Genomic DNA, 24,039 nt, shown 5'->3' on the forward strand with positions numbered 1-24,039 from the left:
TTAAAAAAAATAAATAGTAAAATGACAACAAACTCACAACTATCAACAACTAAACCTAAAAATAAAGAAAAGAAAGCAAACAACTAGAACAGGAACAGAATCACAGAAATGGAGATCACCTGGAGGGCTATCAGTGGGGAGGCAGGGAAATTGGGGAAAAGGCACAGGGCATAAGAAGCATAAATGGTAGGTACAAAATAGACAGGGGGAGAATAGTTTAGGAAATGTAAAAGCCAAAGAACTTATATGTACAACCCATGAACATGAACTAAGGAGGGGAATGCTGGTAGGAGGGGGCATGCAGAGTGGAAGCAAAGAAATGGGGCAAATGGGACAACTGTAATAGCATAATCAATAAAATATATTTAAAAGGAAAAAAAAGAATTGTCGGCTGAACTCTGCCATTGGTCAAGTTCATTGCTTTATTTCCAGCATGTCTTATTTAAACCAATAATCTTCACTTTCCAACTCTAGAACATAGTAGCCACTCAAAACATTGAAGTATTGAAGCAATTAATTCCTTAATTCATTCAACTGATATTTATTGAGTATCTACTATGCTCCAGGCACTTTTGACATTGGGGCAACAAGAGCAAAAAGAAAATTTTTAAACCCTGACCTCATCAAGTTCACATGCTAATGGGGAGAGATTCTCCATAAACAAAATAAATAAATAAAATGCATAATGAGAGCTCTAAGCACTCAAGAGAAGAGTAAAACAGGGCAGAGTCACGCAGAGATTCGGGTGGTGTGGCATGTGTGAAGGGCCGGTGAGGAAGCCCACTGGAGCCTACTTGCACGAGGAACCAAGGACCATCCTGGAAAGAGGAAATTCAGGGTGCCCATGACCCAGGGATTAGGGTGCAGGTCTGGAGACAAAGGGCGTCTGTGCACACAGCCCACCTGTGTGCCCAAGCCTGGGCCCCGGGGGGGAAAGCCTTCCTGGGACAGGACAGTTCAGCTGGCCGCTCCATCAACCTTGAATAAGACTGCAGGCCTGCCTGAGGACCACGGGGTAGGATGTAGCCGCCGATAGGCGGGGAGAGGTTTCCCATCCCCGCTTCCACTTCCGGCACTGAGATGCCTCCCGCACCAAATCGGTGGACCCTTTGGTCAGGAACAGCAAACTCCAGGGGCCCAGGGAGTCTTGGCCCCAGCACAGTTCTGGGTGCAGCACCGACAGAGGGTGACACTTGCATGGACCTGGTGGCAAAGCCACAGGCTTTACCACCGCTCTGCGACACCAGAGAGACGGCAGCAGATGCCACACCAAGCAGACCCCGAGTGGGGGGAGAATAGGGAACCCCAGACAGGACGTGCGGAACGAGGGCGGTGAGGTACGGGATTCGGAAGGCCCGGCAAGCACCAGCAAGATCCAACAGGGAGACTGTTAGTTCCATGCAGCCTGGGAGACGTCGACCATACAAAGTCATGCAAAGGTTTTTATTAACAGAAAGCCGTATTTCAAAAAGAAATCTGTAGATTGCATATAGAATTTGGAAACCCTGCCAAATCCCAGTCTGGTAAATGTCAGCCAACAGCCTTATGACGTCTTAACAAAGGATCTTTTGAACATTGATGGTCAAAGGTGCTTGGAGACCGGGCTGGGGAATTCTTGGCATCGATGTATCAGAGCTGCCAAGGGTGACTGTGACTCATGTCCACATTACCGAACAATTCCATCACCCAATTAAACATCCTGATGGCGCCTTCCGCTGTCACACCTAAACTGTCAAAGATGCTATCTACGTGTAACCACAATAAACCATGACCAGGCATGGTATCCCCACTGCCAAACTGCCCCAGGCCCACCCAAGTGATTATTGACATGGAAAATGTTCTTCGATGATTTATTTCATGAAGTTTATAATGCATCTTTCCCATAACAGTGGCCGTTTGGAAGCCCAAGGGATCTTTCTAGAATACAAATCTGATCAAGTCACCTTCCTCGGAAAAGAGCCCTCACGCCCTGAAATGGCGTACAGGGCTCATCCCTGAAAGGAACCACCCCGAGCCCATCCCTCCATCCGCATGACTTCTCCTGGCTGATGACAGACTTCCCACAGCAGCCATTGTCATGGCCGTCCCAAAGTCTGCTTTCTCTGCTGACATACACGCTCATGAAGACAAAGGCTGAGACTCTTGGTTATTCACTGTATGGACCTATGGGTTAACCTGGTGTTGGAACTTAGTAGGTGCTCAAGAAACATGTCTGCAGGCCATGAACCAGAGCACCAGTGAATACCGAAATGGCCAGAATCTTTCAGAGTCGGTCACCCTGGGTAGCAAATCTGGTGTTGTTGTTTTTATTTGTTTGTTTTTTTTAAGATTTTATTTATTTTTAGAGAGGGAAGGGAGGGAGAGAGAGAGAGAAACATCAATGTGTGGTTGCTGGGGGTCATGGCCTGCAACCCAGGCATGTGCCCTGACTGGGAATCGAACCTGCAACACTTTGGTTCGCAGCTCGTGCTCAATCCACTGAGCTACACCCATCAGGGCTTCAAATCTGGTGTTTTGTTGGCTGGAGGCACGTGTGTCTTTTTTCACGTCTGGTTACGCTGAGCTGGATGCCTCATGGTACTCTGCTCTCTCTGCTGACACCAAAGAAACACGTGCCACCCATGGAAAGAGACCAAGGGGGAGTCTATTATTCAATGCAGGGCTTGGCAGGCATTTGGCCAAAAACTCCATTAAAACAGCTTCGAAGAACTTAAGGCATTTCATGCATTTATTAGAGTCAGTACAGAATTTTGAACTGAAATTCATAATGGCACATTGACCCGTGCAAGGAAGATCATACCATTTAAACATCCAACCAAAGCGGAAGCGCTTCAGTTGGGATTCCAAAGGCAGAGCAGTCCCTTACGCAGGAGCTCACGGACAGATCCACACAAGTCGAGGGAATGTAATTCTCTGAACTTTTCCTCGGAGACTCGATCATGTCACCCAGACAGCGCTCAGATGAGGCCCCAAAGATAAGAGAGCCAGAAAAGCTTTTTTTCTTTTGTAAATGTACCTTCTTCCCCGTTTACCATAATCTTAGGGTTCAGCAACTCACGGAATAAGTTGGGAGACATCCTAGACCCATTCTGCAGACAAGCAACCAAGGCGTGAGGGGTGGGAGCTGCTCTGAGTCACAGGTTAGTCCCCGCACCTGCTCTGTGTGACCCGGAGCCGCGCTCACCCCCAGGCGCTCAGGGAGAGGCCAGCTTCCCGCAGAAGAGGACGGCGTTGGTGTCGCGGTGCCTGATGAAGAACAGGAAAGGGCGGTTGGCCAGGAACTGAGCTCGGATGGGGAGTCTTTTCACCGTGAGGTTGTCCCCGGTGGCCGCCGCGGCCTCGGTGCCCTCTTCGTTGACATCCACGTAGGACTTGTGGATGACCTTGGATAGATACAGGCCCTTGGCTCGTGAGATCCCGGACAGATCAGCTTTGATCTGGTTGAAGACGTCGGTCATCCCGAGGGATTTCAGCAGCGAATTCAGCTCGTACTTGATCTCCAGCTTGAATCGCGGCAAGTGCACTTCGACGTCTCTCTGCATCATGTTGGAGGGGCTGGTCCACTCGTCAAACGTCCTCACGTTCAGCTGCTTCTCTACCTGAAAGACAAAACACAGGTGGGCCCACACAAGCCAAGCACAGGCAGGCCTCTGTGCTGGTTGCTGTTCGTTGTACAATTCTCAGTGCGAACAGTTCAGTTCCACTGATGTCCGTTCTACCTTTAAGCTGTGCTCAGGCTTTATCCGAAAAAAAAATTATCTTGCATTCTTGCATTCCTCTGCATCTTCCCTTTTCTACTGTCTACTTCTCATCAGTATTTCATAATTAAACGTGTCCAATGTACATCCCTCCCATCGTCTTTGCCTTAATTCACTCTCTCAGTGTGCAGACTTGACCTAACCTCTCTCCGATGTCTCTGCAATTGTGTTCTCGTTTCCTGAATGAACTCAAGCACTTCTTGGTTCTCGCATCTGACACATTTAACAGCAACCTCCATCACACATTAGTCGTTTGGTTTCTGTGGCACCAGGACCCCCTGTTCCACTGGCTTTAATCTCCTCCTGTCCCTCCTCTTGAAGCTGACCTGGGGGGTGCCCCCACCTAGCCAGTCAGCTCCCACATCCCTGCCAAGTTCCCACAGTGGCCTCACAGCTCTGAGTTCTCCTTCTCCACCCAGTTCCAGACGTTTCTGTAAACCCTTTCCACCCCTGTCCTTGGGCATCTGAAACCCTCCACAGCCCTCCCCTCAGCTCCAACCTGGTGAGTCCAACCGTCATTCTCCTACAAGAGTTAAAGAGGTTTTTGTCCCCTTCCTGCCACCCTGACAATAGCAGATCAGTGGTTCCTCTTCCCATTTTTTCCTTCTGTCTTTCTGTGCCCTGACCCAAGTTGCCATGACTTCAGGACACAAAGCCATCTCACTGCCTCGTCCTTCTAGGGCCTTTGCACCTGCCCTTTGCTCTGGGGAGAACATCATCCATGTGTGTGACCCACTTCCGCTAGAGCCCCGAAGCCTGGCTGGTCTCCTGGCAAATGTTGGGCGAGCAGAGCCCTGGGAGGTCCCTCCACACCAGCGGCTTGCCTGGCCTGTGCTGCTGGGCAGCTTTGACCGCAGCCAGGGAGAGGGGTTAGACTCCCTCCGCCACTGCGACCTCTCCTCTGTGCCTGTGGCTCTCGTTTCCCCACAAAACCAGGCCGCTGAAAACGGAGGTCAGCCCACAGAAGCTTGTTGCCTTTGGATCCGAAGCTGGAAGGAGGACGGCTTCATCAGTTGTCCAGGGCCCGGGAGCATCATGATTTCATCACAAAGATGTTTCCCAAAAGCCCAAGGACCCATACATGAGTATGTTTGTACACTATGCTTGTGCCTTTCTACTATAAAAATAGACAGTTTTCCCTAAATACATTACCCTGAAGGCAGGGACCAGGAGGGCCCCTGGGGCGGTGCCACTGAACCTGGAGCCCGGTGGGCTGGGTGAGGGGCTGTAATGACGCCATGGGACACACACAGGGTGGGGGAGTGGGTGCACGTGTGGGTGCTCCCTCTGCTGCTGGCATTCCCGAGCGCTACCTGTTCCAGCGCGGCCATGCCGGCCGGCAGCAGGATGATCATGCTCAGCGCGTCGTCCGCGTACGGCAGCTCCAGCACCTGCATCTGCGGCTCCCGGACGAAGGCCAGCTTGAACGTCCCAGCCTGATACATCATGTCCACGGGGACGCTCTTGCCCTACGGTTTTAGAGGCTGTAATTAGACAGTAGTCCCGGATGCGTGGGCGCGTGCCCACACGTGCGTGTGTGCTGACTTCCCAGCATAACATAGACATCTGCGTTGACAGTCTAAACTCATGGGTAAATCTCGAACTGCAAACTATACCCGTATAACTTTCCTCCACAGAGGCGATGAGTTTTTATTTCAAAGTAAGTCCTGGTTAGAGCCTCAATAGTTCAAACAATAATGATAGCAATAAAAACAATAATTTATATGCCTCCCCAAAACAAAACCAGGGCTTCCCAATAATATGAGTTCTATGAAAAAATGATATCATAGGATCATTTTTTTAATTCACTTAGAGACTTTTTAAGAGAAAAATAATGTAGAGTTGTGTTGTGCCACCAGAGGAAATAACCACGGTGCCTACTGAAAGAACACTCAGGTAGGGGAACAGTCTGAAAAAAAAATCCGTCTTTCTTGTGTTGCAGGGCACCCCAGAGCCAAGGGCTCCACTCAGTGGCCCTGTGAGAAAGGGTACTGTCGCTTCATAAGGAGAAAAATGCACAGAATACACAATTAAAGGAACCTAGGGAAATCAAGACCAGTAGTTTCACTAAAACCTTCTCATTGTTTTTAACCGGTGATGGAAGTCTCCAGGACTGATCATCAATTGGAAAATGAGACACATACCTCACTTAGGTGGAAGGGGGCTTTCACCGTCTCCCGCTCCTGAAATTTACTTTGCCATTGTCCTTTGAAATAGATGGCATTCACCAAGACCATCACAGAGGAAGGGTCGATTGTGCCCTTTCCAAAGAGGTTTGTAATTTTTCCTTGTAATAAAAAAGAATAGATACTGTATTTGGATTTGAACTTATTAATGATAGACAATTAGTCATAATAGCTAATATTAAGCACTCTCTCTGTCTCTCTATATATACACAAATAATTGATACATAAATATATAAATGAATTATTAAATAAAAATAACACTCTAAATAAGTACACACCATGTGGGTCCCTGATGCACACCCACGGCAGACAACACTAATCAATCTGTTCATTGAAGCTAAATATTTTTAAGAGACTTCTGTGTGCCAGGCACTGTCCTAGGCACTAGGACACTAAACCGAGCCCAGAACACTGAACTAAAGAGACAAGAACCCCTACCACCATGGACTTTTCACCCTAGTGAGTCCACTGTGCGCCTCCCCAGGTCACCTTAGTGTAAGCCTCAGACTCTTGCTCAACACAGAGTTAGTTCCCAGGCAGCCCCCGGCAGTGGATCGAGTGGGCCTGTGGGGTAGAACACATTTCCCCCTACTGTTCTGAGTAAACTAACTGATCTAAAAATGTACAGAACTGTTCATGCATTTTCTAACAGCACGAAGAATCGAATGGATACATATTTTAACCTGATCGCCTATTACGAAGTTCGAATAACATCCATCGATTGACAAGATACTTTTGAGAGCTCACTACTGTTAAGTGATATAACAGATACAAGTATGTTAGAAATACGGCGTTTATGCTCAGCGAAGTAATTATCTTCTACTAGTAATTTATGTTACTAACGCATTCTTCAAAATGCAATTAGCTCTAGTGCTTTGCTTTTATTTCATTCTAATTTTAATTTGTTAATTAGTAAAGTTAATTCTCTCCCATATCAGGAAATATGATTAGCTATGTTCTGAGACTTCAGAAACTAATGGTACAATGCGTCACTGGCAAACTCACAGAGAGATTATTTCAACGTGGTGATTTGACTGTATGTGTTTAATGGGATATGCCCTAAGGACAAAAAGAACCGCAAAAATATCTTCGGCTACTGTGGTCGATTGTTTTATTAGTTAGTGTTGCTATGTGTTTGAGACTGTGTGTATTGTTGGTTGAGGTCACTGTGCAATAATTTTGGTGGCATTGAAAACTAGAATTGTTGACATGCAATAAAAGAGAAATAGATGTAAAATGCAGGAGCATGTTAAGTAAAAATCCTCTGAATCTGAATTTGAATTGGTGATCTTAGTAAGAAACTAAAATTTCTAAATATATTTCATCTAAGTATATGTCATTCCTAGATATAGACATTGAAAGAGCCTAAACATGATGATCAAACCGGTAGCAATGAGCACTCTTTTACCCAGATTATGGTCTCTAAAGGTCATTTTGCTTTCCAAGGATCCAGGGTTCCTTGGAGAAGCAGGTAAGTCTAGGTCAGGGACAGGAAGTGGCCAGGATGAGCCAGGAACATCTGGTCAATTTGGAAAGCAAGGATGCTACCATATTCTAGAGGGGCCATGTCAAAAGGACTCAGGAGCCACAAGAAGATGTATCCCCTGGATAAAGGGAACAATTTGACCTTTGATAGCCTGAAACACCTCAGCGATGTGTGAATGTATGGATTCGTGACAATACTTTAAAAAGAAAACTCATTGGTTATGTTGGAGGATACTAGGGAAAAAAAAACATTAAAAACTTGTATTGAAGAAAAAGAATCCAGCATCCTTTTTTGCTTCATTTTGTTTTTCTCACATGAACTGTCCTTAGGGTAACCGAATATTTTATGAGAAGTTTCTCATAGAGAAATGTTCCAGCACATAATAAGGACGGAGCGCAAGAATTGGCATATGGCAACTTGAGAACCCCTAGTGAAATAATGCACCTAAGCAGTAAGCATCAATTCCAATTCGAGCAAGTTTTAAAAGAGGCAGAGCTAATACATAGCAATAGAAGTCAGAGAAGTGTTATGATCTGGGAATGGGGTGGGTTCATTTCTGGGAGAAGGCATGAGGGTGGCCGTGGCGTGCCCTTCCCAGTGGCAAATGTGTCATTGTCCTGACCTGGCTGGTGTCACAGCAGGGTATTCATCTTTGGGATAATTCACTGGACAGCGGACACACATAGACTTTTCTAAATGTACATATAGGTCGATCAAGAAATACATTTTCAAGTTTATTTTTAAAATCAAGCTTGAAGGAACATATTCATCAGTTGCAATGTAGAAACATATTTTGGGTCTGGTTCAAACAAAGAAAGAGTCAATTGGGGGAATACAAAAACTCTCAAAATATTTCTTAATATTACATGATTTTTAAAAATTTTCTGAGTGTACTAATGGCATGGTGGTCATATTTTTAAAAAGCTTATTTTTTGAGAGGCACAAGCTAAAACATATACAGGAAAATAGACATGCTACCAGGAATGAGCCTCAGAATAATCTGAAAGGGGTGGTGGGAAAAGGGCGTGGGTTTAGTAAATAATATTGGCCTTAAGTAATAAATGAGATGGATGTGTTAATAAGAATTCATTGTATTATTCTCTTTTTTAAAAATTTTTTTCTTAACTAGATTTTTAAAAAAGAAATGAAGATATCTTTGGTATGAATATTTAATGCTCCATTTAAAAATGTTTAACAATATATAGGGTTCATTTTTAAACTGAGGAAGGTAGACTTAAATTGAATTCAATGTTAGACTGTATGACAACACCTCTGTAACATAGATCTAGTGTTCTCATTCTCAGAGTCACTTGGCTAGATCATTTAGGACAAGTGATTATATGGGATATTCCACCATATTTCCCACTTCCTCCATTGTTAATCTGTGTGTCAACTTCCAGATTTCACCCCACGCTGCTGGCTCGGGGAGTTCAACAAGGCGGCATGAGTCAAGTTTGGAGATACGTAGGTGACTTAGCCTTACCATTAGTTTTACTTTCAACCCAAGCATTAATAGCTTGTCTCGTTTCTTCTGGAGACTGTTGAAAATCAACTGCTTGCAGCCTGGCTTGATAGAACTTCTCAGAACAGTTTAAATATTGCTGTAAAAGAAAAGACTACTGCATAACGACACAAAAATCATGTAAGGAAAACAGACACACCCAGCTCGGTGTAGTCTAAAACCATAGCAGACAAAAGCAACTCATGCATACGCCTGAAAGGAAGCAGAACCCATGCGAAGACATGCAGTCAAATCAAAGAACTTCCCCAAAGGAGTGTTTGGAAGTGTTCGGTTGCTACTTCTGTCATACCGTGGGCATTCTTAGTTTTAAAGTGTTCCCAGCAAAATGACCACCTGAAGTAGAGCGCCTGCCTTCTCACTCTGCCCCTCCTTTTTCCTCTTCAAAGGACACAAACAAATGGGAGTTCCCGCTTCAAGGTTCCGGAGAGGAAAATTGAGGACAAGAGCGATTAAATGGCTTCGTTGTCTGAGGTCTGACAGAAGGTTAGGTCTCCACCCGGTATATTTCTGCTTCCTACAAGCCACTACAGACAAAACTAATAATAATGCTCTCTGCCCTGGCTGGTGTGGCTCAGTTGGTTGGAGCATCATCCCATAAACTAAAAGGTCATGGGTTTGATTCCCAGTCAGGGCACATGCCTAGGGTGTGGGTTCATCCTCAGTTGGGGTGCTTACAAGAGGTAACCAATCAATATTTCTCTCACATTGATCTTTCTCTCCCTTTCTCTCCCTCTCTTCCCCTCCCTTTAAAATCAATGAGCATGTCCTCAGGTGGGGATAAAGTGATGATGATGATGATGATATTCTCTGATGTAGACACTGATATTTTTTCAACCTTACGTAAAATGTGAACAAACAATATCTTAAGGTAGTTTTTTTACATACATTATCCAACAAAAAGCAATGTACAACTTTAGTGTAAAGCTCCTAGCCCTCTCTTTTAACCAAATCCCCACTCCCAGACTGGTCCCCCTGTAGCATCCTGGAGCCACTACTCATCACCACCCGTGGCCCTTCATTCTTAGACCTGGGAATGGTCCATTGCCAAATCTACATGGACCCGAATGGAACCACTTGCAATTCCATTGTTGAGACCTTGGGGACAGGCCTCTCTGGTCCAGCAGGACCCAATACCCCCCATGAATATCTAGGGTGATATGAGACTTAGAACTATGGCAGGTATGAACGTGACTACCTGGCATCACGCTTGTCATTGGCTTAACTGGGTTCTCTTGTGCCTAAATCAGGTATAGAGCAAAAGGAGAGTTTAACTCAGAGCAAAATCTGGGCCTCGACATAATTCTTGTCCTGAGATGGGTCCCACCGTGGCTGGATCATGCTTAAGTGACTGCCCATAGCCCACGAGATGGGAGTTTTTCCAGACAGAGCCCTGGGTTACTAGTATCTTATGACCTAGATCATGACAGTCACTTCGGGAATGGATGCGGTCATCATTACCCCAAGCCAACACCTGTTGACTGTTACCCCCAGACCCCTATTTGGGGAGACAAAGGAATGAGAGTAGTCCAGCTCCAAGGACCACGATGGTTAATCCCCACCACTTCCGGCGCTCTCTGTAAAACGTTCTCTATGCACTTCTGGGGCAGTCGAAGGGAATACCTCTGAAATATCTATAGTGCCAGGGAAGGCTACTCCAAGTTAAAAAAAATGTGACAATCAAAAACTTGTCTAATATTCAAGGTCATGAAAAACAGAGACCTACAGCCAAGATTGCTCTACCCAGCAAAGCTATCATTTAGAATGAAAGGACAGTTAAAGAGCTTCCCAGATAAGAAAAAACTAAAGGAGTTCATCCTCACCAAACCATAATTATTATATGAAGTGTTAAAAGTACTTTATATATGAAAAAGAAGATCAAAACAACAAACAATAAAATGGCAAAAATATATAACTACCAACAACTGAATCTAAAAAAATATTAAACAAGAACAGAGATGGAGTCATGGATACAAAGAATGTTTTGATGGCTGCAGATAAGAGGCAGGTGGGGGAGAATGAGTGAAGAGGTGAGGGGATTAAGAAGTACAAATAGGGGAAGGGTTTGCAGGAACAACTATAAAGGACACATGGACAATAACAATGGGCTGGAAATGGGAGGGAGGTGGGGAGGGCTGGGGGTGGGCTGGGATGGGGGTAAAAGGCAGAAAACTGTACTTGAACAACAATTAAATTAAAAAATTAAAAAAAAATTTTTTAAGTACAAACAGGTAGTTACAGAACAGCCATGAGGATGTAAAGTACAGTATGGGAAATGGAGCAGCCAGAGAACTTACATGCATGACCCATGGACATGAACAATGGTGGGGGGACTGCCTGAGGAAGTGGGGGTACTGGGTGGAGGAGGGCAAAGGAGGAAAAATCAGGACACCTCTAATAGCATAATCAAGAAAATAAAATTAAAAAAAAACAACTTGTCACGCGTAAGACACCTCCGGGCTAAAGAAGAACATTAGAAATTCAAGGCTGCTTCCCCCGCTGGCATTCAGACAATGCTGGTCACACAAAAGTTGTGTCCCTGAGGCTGGCATTCCCCTTCAATCACAGCAAAACCATGTAGCAACGGAAACCAGGAAAATGAATTTAGACAGGGATCAAATTCTGGCTTTGCCACTTAATTATCGCTGTGACCTTTGTCAAACTGACTTTTCAGGATCTACTTGTGGAATAACAACAACATTGTACCTCTATCTTAAGACTAACTAAGGATTATATAAGCTAATGTGTATAATGTGTGCATAGAGTGATTGACAGACACATAGTGAGCACTCAATAAAACTATATTTCAATGCAGTTAGAAAATGGCATAAATAGTGTTAGAGTTTTGTAGTTAGAGAAAACTTGATCTAATCCTCTCGTTTTAAAGACCGCTGTGGCTTGCCCAAAGTTGTACGTCTAAATGAGAACAGAACGCAGACCTCTCGGCACCCAGGCCCAGAATCCTTTCCGCTAATTCTCAATACTCTGCCAATTTAGGACCTTTTTGAAGAAGAGACGAGAAACAGCTTTTGTTCTTCTTCTGATCCGTAAGAGATTGTTCTTACTGGGTTTGTTTTGTGCTTCATCTTTGACCTTGGTTCTTGGACAGCTTTGGTGATTTTGCAGAAGTAAAATTTTTATGTGATATTTCACAACTTTAAATGGGGGTTTGGAGGAACCATTTCGCTGAAACTCTAACTCGGCGCAAGTTTGAGCTGTTAGAGATAAATGTCATGTGACTCTTGAATACCATATGGTGTGAAATGCAGAGGATGCTGAGAAAACTGTTAACCGCCATTCCAGGTGGGCTTACCTGCTGGAATGCTATCGCCTGCGTCCCGTAGAGTCTGTTGGCGATGCTGAGCATATAGTTGGAGCCTGGCTGGTTGATTTGAGAGAATAAGACTCTAAACTCCGAGTGAATCCTTCCAGCTTGGCCGCACTAAAGCACAGGAAACAAAGGATGGAGCATTAAGTTGCTTGAGTTCTTGCCATTGGAGAGTTATAAATAACGCGAAAACAATAAGGAGTTGAAGGGTTGAAAGCATTTTCCTTCTTTAATTTCCTCCAGCACAATGATCTCCACACCCTATGACTCTGGTTACAGGCTGTGAGCAGTACTGGGAGCTATTGCAACACACACAGGCCCTTGTCAGCCCCGATGTCCTCCTTCAAAAGGAGAGGTTATCATAAATAAGGAGATCTTAATCTCAGGGTAACAATCCAAGTATTCTTTTGTTTGTTTGCTTTGTTTTGTTTTGCTGCCTCTGTACCTATGGAACCATTTTTCTTCTCCATCACACTCCTTTCAATGTCTCCGTTTTTTGCAACCACGTAATCAAACTCTTTAGCTCTTCATTGAGCTGGCCTTCCACACCCATCTGTCTGTCACAGGGGCAATCTGGCTAAGCGTGAAGCTTTGATGCATCCGAATGCATGGACATTAGAGGGGTTATGCCCATATTCCCTAAAGCAAAGATCCCCACACTATCGCCTTTAACCTCCTAACAATAAATTGAGTTCTGTGAATCTACACACACTTGGGTGTTCTGCATAAATCTCATGGCAGAAGGAATCCTCCTACCAGAAGGAACTACAAACGGGTGGGCTGGGCAGCATCAAGCCCTGTTTCCTGGTGTCTGATTATGTGGCAAAGCCTCAGTGTCCTTTCCCAGTCCCCTCACTGATCTGAAAGTGCAACACTGCACTGATGAGGCTGGCAGGCTCAACACAGCACAGTTTGAAAAAGAACAGAAAGGTTTGCCTAAGGAAAACAATAAATCACGTGGTAAAATCTGGGGACTTTATTACTGTTGTCAGGAACTCTACAGGCTGTAGCAATTATCAGGGACATTGTGAGCCCTGTTAAGGGACAAGGCAGGGCTCTGCTCCTTAACCCTTGCACCGTTATTTCTTGGTGCTCGTACATTCAAGAACCTTTGACAGCTCAGCAGTAATGTTCTCATACCTTAGCTGAGTCCTTAAACTGGGGCTTTAATGATTCTGCAATGTGATTAAAGTGAAGCACCTAGAAATAGAAAGAAGAATTAACTGGCATCAAAAGCAACACACCGTCTACAGAGGTTCTCAGTTACAAGACCCTGTTTTTCCATTTCAGATAGGGGCCTAAGTCATAGCTAGCATTTAATGATGCTGTATTCCAAGTCCTGAACTAAGCCTTTACATATCTTACTTAACCCTCCCAACAACTTTATCAGTAGATACTATTATCGCCATCTCCTGTTAGGGTAATTGAGTCAAAGGGAGATTAAGCGATGTGCCCCCAGACCACTGTCTGTCAGGGCCCAGGGGTGGAGCTGCCATGCACCAGACTCTTCTGCCCTCTCTGACCTTTCTCAGACCACACTACTCCCTATAACAGAACTCGCCCAGGGCTGCATGAAACATTACCTGGCTTCCCAGCATAGCACCTACTTTAAATGCAAAAAAAAAATCATGAATGTGCTTCAAAATAAGGAATAAAGCAGTAAAGGACAAACAGTAATAGGATGTGTGGGTACCCTGGGAGTTGGTAAGTGATATTCTTCTAGGATTTCCACACCAATAAAATATGCATATCATGAAAAAAATCACTGACCAGCCTATGTACCCCAAAAAGTCACCCTTCCTCTCTTAGTATCAGTTCCCTCACTGTGAAATAGGGAGGACAGTAACTACTTATGACACAAAGTGGTTATGACATCCAAAAACTTAATAAATATTTTTAAAGCTTGATAATGTTGAAAGGGTAACTAAATTTTATTATCCACTAAACTTCTAGAGAGCAGGAATAGCGCCGTACATGCACTCTCTGTCGTGTTTAAATAAACCATCGTAAGGATGAACTGTGAAAGTAATCATGGAAACATGTGGGCAAAAAAATCCAATGGTAAGGAGGAGACTGGGTATTGTGTGTATTGTGTTATTTTCATTAAAATATATTACATTCCTGAAGCCACTATCTACTGTTAAGAAATGTGATTTGCCCAAGTGTATTTTTCTTTCACAAGATGGCAGTTTTCTCGGTGTAAAGATGCAGTCTGACCCATAGGGGGCATCGGTGAGACTTCCAGGCCCTGGGACTTCCCTGGGCATCCCATACCTTTTCCATCTGCTCAGCACTGTGTCCTCTGGCTCCAAGTAGGACCATACTTAGAGCGTAAAGCAAACTCAGTGGGGAAAAGAAGATGTTGTCTCCCGAGTTGTTATCATTCAGCTCTTTGAACATATCAAGGCAAAATGCAACATTTGCTGTGCTGAGGGAATCCATCTTATGCCCAGTACTACCTGAGAACAGAAGGGAAAACAGCTCAGCATATCCCATGGAGGTACAGACAATACACGAACTCAGCTATTACATTTCATGAATTAAAGTTGCTGGAGCACTCTAGTTTTTAATATTTTTATGAAATTACTGAAGGGTGAAGGTGGGCAAAGCGGAGAGATCAGGGGGACCCCTGTTATAGTGTCGACAATAAAAATAAAGTAAAAAAAAAAGGTATTAGTAAATGCCCAAGAGAGGAATTCACAGTAGTTTCAGATTCTAATGAATAAAAGATTTCCTATTCCTTTCAGCCGATACTTCAAAGCCAGCGTTTGTGTACATTTAAAAGCGATCCACTATTGTTCTGGAGCAAAAGAGCAGAAGGAATTAAATCTCTGTGCGCTGAACTTCATGTTTTATGACACTCCTCACCCTGGAATCCGTACCCAAAAATTCTTGAGCTCCAAAGGCTCCGCCCAGGACACACTTTCCCACTGGAATGCCCACCTTCACAAGGAAAGGACACTTCCATTCCGGTCACTCAAGAGCAAACGAGGTGAGAATCCGTAAAGCCAACCCGGGCAACCTTCTCTGCTCGTGTCCTCACCCTCCGTGGAAGCAAGGCAGGACTAGTGCATGGGCCAGGGAAGGGGCCCACGCGCTCCGCCCTGGGCCACCGCCATGACATCAGTGACAACGGAGGACCAGAAGAAGAGACTCTGAGACAGAAAACCACGGTGCTGGAATGTGTGTTACCTAAGGACGATGGCTTGCCAGGAAGGAAGAGTTGGTTTTATTCTGTCCCACAAACTCTAACTGGGCACCCCTAACGGCAGCGGGCTGTATAGACTGGTTGAGTGCATTTTTGCCCTCAGGGAGTTGTCATTCATTCTCCAGAAGCCTTCGTTGCCATCAGACACTTTCCTCTCCTAACGTCCGGGTCATCATTCTTTCCCGGTTCACCAGCTGCCTCATCGGGCCACTCTGTCTCACTGTCCTGCGCAGGATCTTAAATCTCCGGCCTCTTCTCTGTTTACACTCAGACAGAGGATCTCATTCAACTTCCAGCTTTAAGGCTCACAGGTTGGCTGGTAGCTCACTGATTGGCTAGCTTTAAGGCTCACTGATTGGCTGGTAGCTCCCAAGTTTACGTTGCCCCTGAATCACAGACTCATAGATGTCACTGCCTACGCAACATCTCTGCTTGAGTGCCTAATATAAAGTCAGATTTAACAAGGCCACAAGCAGATCCTTGACTTTGGACCCTATCTGCAGCCTGCAACCCTAGCAGTCGCCTTGATCTCTGTGAATGAAAGCTCCACTCGCCCCTGTGCTCGGTCCAAAAACCCGTGGGGTCATCCTTAAACACTTTCTCATTCACATCCCATTCCGTCCAGCAAAAGGTCCTCTTTTCTCTGTCTTCAGAAATACCCTCCGTCTACCCATTTCCCCCTCTCCATTTACCACCCCGGTCAAAGCTCTCAGCATCCCTCTTGTGAATTATTGGAATAGCCTCTCACTCCTTTCCTGCTTTGGAAAGCAGGAAAGTCCTTCCCCTCCTCCACAGTATTTTCTAGAAAAGACAGAGCGATATTTTTAAACATCAGTTAGTGATGCACTAACCAAAGAACTCCTTACGGCCTCTGCCCAAAATTCTAGTGGCTTGCCTTTCTCTCAGAGCAGAAGCCAGACTCCTCTCCAAGACCGAGGTCCTCCGTGATCTGGCCCCACAGCCTCTCGGTCTCACCTCCCCCTAGTCTCCCCGCACCGGCTCCCTCTGTCCTAGCCGTGTCACCTCCCCGCATTTCTTCAACTTGCCAGGCAGATATTCCACCTCGGAGCCCTTGCGTGTCCTCTCTCCCCGCTGGGATGCTCGCCATCAGACACTTTCCTCTCCTAACTTCCGGGTCATCATTCTTTCCTGTTCTGGGAAGCACCCAGTTATTAAACGTTTTTTTGCTCTGCTAAAGGAGAAACATTGACAAGCCTAACCTCTATTCTAGACAATACTCAATTTTTCTAAAAAGAATAACAGTGTTTGAGTTGGCAGTGCCATATGCCAACATGACTCCCACAGATACCCACATGACTCGCCCTGGCGGTTCGCTGACCTCTCTTCTCAATCAACATCCCATCAATACAGACTTCACTGACCACCTCTCTCCAGTCGTTATTTCATTCCATTACCCTACTTGTATATATTACCTATATACACACATTTATATAAATATAAATGGCTTTATATTTACTTATTTGCCCTATGCATTGTATATACATATTTACTCATTTATTTCCCTTATACACTATAGACATGTATTTTTGTAAATATAAATAAACTATATATAATTATAGTGTATGTTATATGCTGTACATGTATTTATTGTCTGATTTCCCTCCCTCCAGAGTACAGCCGCCATTAAAGCAAGGATTTGGTTTGTATGCTTTGTTTCAGCGTCTAGACCAGCCCTGGCTTGCCCCTCACTGAGCGCCTGTGAAAGGAACAAATGAAGGAAGAAATTTCAATCCAACTGGTACCAGGATACGCGGGTGTCGTAAGGTGTCAGCAAAGCCACACTAGATTAAAGAATACGCCGCCCCTCGTTTGGCTCATTTCACCCCTGTCCAGATGCCCTGCTCTCCTCTGTCCCCCCCGACAACAACCTCAGCTGAAGCCGTGGAGCAAACAGATACTTCCCTTTACCTTGGTTGCTGTCTGCTGGTGGAGTGCACAGTGTGGAAGGCAAGCTTGGAGCTGCGTCCCGGGACAGGAAATATAAAGCCTTTCCTCTCGGCCCCTCCCTTTCCATTTATGTCCTTAGTGATTCAGCGCTGCACCTGCTGGGCGGTGAGTTCAGCCCAGGGAGCAGGTCTCTCTGAATGTCACCGGAGCTGCTTGCAGTCCCTGAGACTCTCAGAATGGCCAGTACGTTCTGGGGGAGCACCCAGTTCTTAAACGTTTTTTTTGCTCTGTTAAAGGAGAAACACTGACAAGCCTAACCTCCATTCCAGACAATACTCAATTTTTCTAAAAAGAATAACAGTGTTTGAGTTGGCAGTGCCATATGCCAGATTCCGGGGACTGCATGTGTCTGAGCGCCCAGCCCAGAGCTGCCCGATAAGGGAAGGGTCCGGTCATGGTCATGATGGACACTTTCCGGCCTGAGGCACGTTCACCCCAAGGGCTTCCGAGCTCTCCTGCATGGAGCACATGTCTTTATGTGCAGCCTCAGCAATCTGCTGGCAGGTAATTCCTGCCCTATAAAAAGAGCAGCAGAATGAGCTCCGGCAGGAGTGATTCTGTGGTTTCAGTTTAAAAGCGTGGTGGAGGCAGCAAGCCACCGCTACCTCCCTGCAGGGAGTTCAGAGGTATGATTCAGGACGGGGTAAATAAGATTAGAGACCAGGCGCCGGGATGAAAGCTGGAGACGACAACTGTTTGGGGTGTGCAGTGGCCAGGACCGGCACCTTGGGACAAGCCTCGCTTCCCCACAACCACTCCTGCCCACGTTACGCCCAGCCAGACTCCCGGGTTGATCCCACTGCCCCCGTGGGAGCTACAAGGGCTGACTACTCTTAGGGTATCACTGAGTCCTTTGTGCAGCGATTTTTCTCTTCATCTTGAGTGTGCCGCGGGTCCTCCCTTACACAAACGGAGCCATTCCACAAGACGCAGGAAGGAGCTAGACAAGTTAGGTTCCAAATGACGGCCCTAAGATCCACGCTGCCCATAAGGTTCTATCAAAACAGTTGCATACAACCAACCAACCAACCACACAGAACCGAAAAGGGTCCCCAATCTGCCCAGTCTTTCTCTGCTCGGAGCAAGTGCTCTCTGACGTGGGCCAGTCCCAGCGGCCGTTTCCAGGGCCCGGAGGCCTCAGATCCCTGCCGAGGGCCAGTCTCGCTTCTTCCTCTTGTTTCCATCTCCCTTGAGATCCAATCAGAAGGGGGCTGGTTTCCTTAGCTTTCTCGCCGCCGTCTAAGAATTGGGCTGCTCAAGGGAAGTCTTTTTCATCCTTGGCCTAGAGGGTGCCCCTATTCCTTTCCCTGTCGGAAGGGGAGCTCTTGGGCCCATTTGATTTTTCTCTCCAGGTGGATGACATCCATTGGATAATCCTGCTTGTCTCTCTTTAATCTCTCTCGTTCGCCCACCCTTACCGCCACCCAACCTTGGCCTGGTGTTTTAGCCTTACACAAAGTCTTGCGTGCATGTAACTTATTTGGGAAATGGTCTCAGGAAATAGAAGTAGAAGAGGAGGAGGAGTACAACGGGGAAGCAGGGAAAGCTACTGGGCAATGATGGTTATAAGTTGTCCCCTGGTACATGATCCCGTAGACCTTTGGAGGAGCCTTAGAAAATGTGTCTTTTAGAACTGTCCTCCCAGAGGAAAACTGAAGGAAGCCTTTGCTAGTTGGCTGTCATCCCACTGGGCAAGGGCGACCCCACAGGTATTAACTTGGGCTGCTCCTGAGTGCATGTCAGGTGTGTGCCACCAACACCAAGGCATCCGAAAAGCTCTGGAGCTGGAAGCAAGATGCAAGGGGAGGTACTGGCAAGTTGAGGTGCACAAAATGACTTCAAGCTTGTGCAGACCTGGTGGCCTTGCTAGCAGCCAGATTAGGAGGTGGGGGTGACGGAATCTGACGTGGCTCAGGAGAGGTGGCCAACACATCTCATCCATGCCAGGGCCTGCCGGTGGGCCTGGGAGAGGAGCTGCCCTCCAGGGTCCTGAGGTGGGTGCGAGCTGTGCACAGGAAGCACCCATTCTGGTCCATTCCCTCCGCCCTGGGTTCTCCCGGGCAGCACCCCCACTGGCAGCCCAGTAACCCCTGCGGCTAGGGCAGATGTCCGTCTAACTCTGAGAGCCAGAAGGAGAGCATCCACTGTTGGCTCACACCTAATCCCGTCATTCAGCCTGTCTTCGTCCACCATACATATTTTGTTCTTCATCAGCCTGAATTCATCAGATTTCTCTCAAATTTTTTCAGGATTCAGGTGAAGTAAGAAGTGCTCTTGCCTTGGCCAGCTGGCTCAGTTGGTCGCAGCATCATCCCATACACCAAAAGTTCGTGGGTTCAATCCCCAGTCAGGTGACATACCTGGGTTGTGGGTTCCATCCCGAGTCAGGATATGTGCAGGGGCAGACAACTGATGTTTCTCTCTCAAATGGATGTTTCTCTCTGTCTCTCTCTGTCTCTCTCTGTCTCTCTCTCTCTTTCTCTCTCTCTCCCAGCCCCCTTCTTCTCTCTCTAAAACCAATAAACATGTGCTTGGTAAAGATTTTTTTTTAAGTCCTTTACTGGGCCTCACAGCCTAGGACAGTGAGCACGGGCTGGAGAGGGGAGTACAGGCTGGGTTTCTGCCCCCAGCCACTGCCTCTGCTTGGTCAGGGCATGCGCAGCACCACCCGTACCTGACGGCCTTCATCAGCAGCGAGGGGAAGAGAAAGAGCCTGCGGGTCACTCACAGAACCACAAGGACCCCGCTGATCACAGCAGGGATTGGGTGGGTGGTGTTCTGAGACCCCAGGCTACACTAACATATTACATTAACACACCATTTAAGTGAGCTTATGCCACAAGGCGATACTAAAGAAAGCCAAGTTGAAGATTTGTCTTATCAGTGACTTTAGGAGAAAACAGTGAGTGATAGGTATGTACAACCTTTTCCCCTCCTGGCTGTCCCAGAGGAAGGATGTCATGAGAACAGCCGAGTGAAGACCAACTTTGTGGTTTCCATGGAAATAGTGGGGGTGGGGAGGGGTGGGTCCACAATGGACGAACAGAAGATTCCCTGTGGAACTGAGAACCTCTGATGGGAAGGAGGAAAACAGAACTGGATTAAGGGGCGAGCCTGTTTAGACTGAGGCAGCTGCTCTTGGGAGCTGGAACGGGAGTCGGGGTGAAGGGTACTCACATGGAGCACCCACTCCTTGTGGGAGACAGGGACCGAGGGTGCTGACTCTCCGGAGTGCTCACGGGCCTTGTGCATGTCATCCCCTCTGTGGGATGGCCAAATTTAGCAAGCGAAAATACAGGCTGCCCGGTTAAAGTTGAATTTCTGATAAACAATGAGTAATGGTATATATATATCCCAGATACTACAAGGGGTGTATTTATACTAAAAATAGTATTCATTGTTTATCTGAAATTGACATTGAGTTGGACGTTCTGTATTTTATCTGGAAGCCCCACTTATGTGTCATTTTCTTAAGACAATGTGGTAAATATATATATTTATCTATTTATATGATATTTGTTTGAACTAGACACTTGTTTGAACTAGATACAGAATTAAGTGCACAAGGCCGCCTAATGAGAAGCTGGGCACTGAGTTTCCGCAGTGAGGGGAAGAATGAAATGGACACCAAGTGGCTGTCGTCAGAGAAAAGGGAGAGGACAGCGGATGGGGAAGCTACTCAGAGGGCTGGAGGGGGTGAGCCCCCAGTGCAGGAGGAGGAACCAACTCTGCACACGTGGCAGCCGGCCCTTCCCACACACAAGAGCAGGGAAGGATGGGTAGATGCTTAAATAAATCTGCACACATAATGGTTAAAAGTTTGGATGATGTGGCTCAGTGGATTGAGTGCTGGCCTGTGAACTAAAGGGTCACCAGTTCAATTCCCAGTCAGGGCACGTGCCTGGGTTGCAGGCCAGATCTCCAGTAGGGGTGTGGGAGAGGCAACCACACATCGATGTTTCCCTCTCTTTCTCCCTCCCTTCCCCTCTCTAAAAATAAATAAATAAAATCTTTAAAAGAAGGTTTTATCTAGATCATTAATTCCTCATGGGCAGAGGCTGTGTTTTTCGCCAAATGCCTGACGTTTAGTTGGCACTCAGTCACCACCTGTTAAACTGAACGGGCCATCTTTTCACTGAGCGGAGGGGGAAGGGGCGCACTTCAGGCTGGAATGAGGCAAGACATGAAGGCTGGGAACGGCCCGCTGGGGAAGCTGCAGAGCGGCCTGGTGGAGAGCACACCGAAGGCTTCCCCGCCGCCTGCCGGTTGGGGGGACCCACTCGGGACCAGTCATAGGCAGTGCCAGCGCTGTTCTGACAAGTGCACTTCGCTGTGGTGTGCACCTCCCAGGCACACAAATCCCAGGAGTGTAATTCCCAGCTCCAACTTGCAAAAGTTTCCATTTTCTGACAGCATGTTTTCAAAAAGGTGGGACTTTTCCAAATGAATCCCTATAGTTCTTATTTTCCATCCCTGAAAGCAGTTCTTCCCAAAGAAGTCACGCCGTGTGACAATCACATGTCTTGAAAACAACACTTAGGGAACTTTCTACTTAGTTAGCTCTTGACCGTGACCCAATTGTGAACAAAGGGAGTGTGAAGCACAGACCCAAGAAAAATAATCAACTGCGTTATTTTGCAGAAGGCACAGAGAGAGTCTTTCAAGTACAATGAGCAGTTCTCAGGACTAGAAAGATGGACACCTCAAGCCCCGGGCAGGCCTCCATGCTTCAGTCTGCACACTTGAAACATTTCCTCAGCTAAGTCCAGAGGACTTCATTTCCTGAGACATGAACCAGGAGAGAAGTGGTCTTTTTAAAAATCCTGTAAGTCTCCTCAAAAGCCACCATTAAGAAACTAGGCAAGCCACAGTTTGGGGGAAACATTCACAATGCCTATACCTGACAAAGAGTTTGTACACAGAACACACGAAGAACTACAACCCAGAACGAGGGTTAAATACGTGGGCAAAATATTTGTACAGGCACCTCACTGACGGTGATTTATAAATGGCCAAGGAGCAGCACATAACAAAGTGCTCCACATCATTAGTCATCAGAGAAATGTCAATTAAAACACAAAGACACACCACTTCACACCCACTGGGATGAGTAAACACATAGGACTGATTACACCAAATGTTGACCAAGACGAGGAGCCACCAGGACCCTCCTACACGGCTGGTGGGAATGCAAAACGCTACAACCACCTTGGGGAAAGTGCCAGGCTCATAAAATGTTAAACACGTATCTCCCCGGCAATCTGACAAGTCCTCTCCGAAGTGTTTATCCAAGAGAAGTGGAAACAAGCCCACGAGAAGCCTCCTACAAGAGTGCTGAGCGTGGTGTTACACACGAGCGCTAACCACGAGACGTCCATCCAGAGGAGAAAGTGGAAAAAACGGTGGCGCACCCACACATCAGAGCACCACACAGCATCGGAAAGGAGCAAACTGCTAATGCACCTGACAACACGGGGTCGATCGGAAAAGCACTCCCCTGAGTCAGGGAAGCCAGGCCCCGCCCCCACCAAAAAAAGGCCGATAACTACACAGGCTAATACATGCAGTGACAAAAATCAAAACAGTGGCTGTTGCTCTTGGGGGGAAAAAACTTTCTGGAGCACTAGAAATGTTGTGTTTCTTGATAGGGTTACGAGTTACATTGGTCAGAATGGATTGAAGTGATTTGAGCATTTCACTCTGTGTAAAGTGTACATCAACAACAGTGTTTTATTTTAAAATAAACCTTGGCTGTGGAGAGAATCACAGGTTCATTCACATGCAGTTGTAAGAGGTAAAGCAGAGGGGTCCTATGCACCCTCTACCCAGCTCCTCACAATGACGATGCCTTGCAAAACTATCGTGCAACGTACAGTATAGTATAGAATTAACCTCTCCTTCAGCCGCCTTTCTGCCTATGTCTTGGTGAGAGCCTTGGGATACTGAGTCCAAAATAACATGGAACGTCCATGCAGCTAAACCTTGTTGTCTGTGAAATCCCATTAAACCCCTCCTCTGATAGCCACAAGCCCGAATTTTAGAACAGGTTCATCTGCTCCCTGGGTTTCTCAGCCTCTCAAAACAAATCCCCAGGCCTCCACCCTGGGCTGGCACCACCCTCTCCTCCATTTCCAGGCTACTTGGAGACCGCATTCCACAGTGTTTGTGTTCGTGGGGTGGGGACGCAAAGTTCGGCTTCCCAAAGGAAGGCTTACTCAGAGGACGCACAGATTGACAGTTAGGAGTTACCGTGCGGGTTGCCTTGTGATGTGTAGGTTTTCAACCTATGTGATGCTGAGAGCAGGAAACAGTGCATATTACATGCTGCTATTATCTGAGGTGTGTGTATATCACTGAGTCTTATATGGAGAGTTGAAAGAAACAGTTTCCTAGGGCTGGGATCCCAAAGGGGGCTTCTGGAGTGGGGTGGGAAAGAGGTTCTTTGGGTGGGGGGAGGCGTGTTCAAATCGCAGAGTAAATGCAGGGTCGTTAAGCAGGTTAATTAACGTACTGCTTGTTAGAGATAAATATAAAATACTTGACCTATCCACTTGTAAAATAAAGTAAGATTCAAAACAGAGTCCTT

At 46.3% G+C, this 24,039-nt stretch overlaps 2 protein-coding genes across 2 annotated transcripts in view; both read right to left on the bottom strand.

Moving 5' to 3' along the window:
• The window catches only part of LOC114506937 (serpin B8), a 207,608-nt gene that overhangs the window by 140,168 nt on the left and 43,401 nt on the right, over positions 1-24,039 (bottom strand). The window lies entirely within an intron of this gene.
• SERPINB11 (serpin family B member 11) lies at positions 2,707-17,503 on the bottom strand. Its single transcript, XM_036010164.1, has 8 exons — positions 17,415-17,503; positions 14,552-14,736; positions 13,418-13,477; positions 12,263-12,391; positions 8,914-9,031; positions 5,903-6,045; positions 5,072-5,227; positions 2,707-3,599 (listed from the first exon to the last, which is right to left on the bottom strand). The coding sequence occupies exons 2-8, from the start codon at positions 14,717-14,719 to the stop codon at positions 3,195-3,197; spliced, it is 1,179 nt and encodes a 392-aa protein (XP_035866057.1). The 5' UTR covers positions 14,720-14,736; positions 17,415-17,503; the 3' UTR covers positions 2,707-3,194.

The sequence above is a fragment of the Phyllostomus discolor genome, chromosome 9 (assembly GCF_004126475.2).
Source record: "Phyllostomus discolor isolate MPI-MPIP mPhyDis1 chromosome 9, mPhyDis1.pri.v3, whole genome shotgun sequence".
Classification (NCBI taxonomy): Eukaryota; Metazoa; Chordata; class Mammalia; order Chiroptera; family Phyllostomidae; genus Phyllostomus; species Phyllostomus discolor.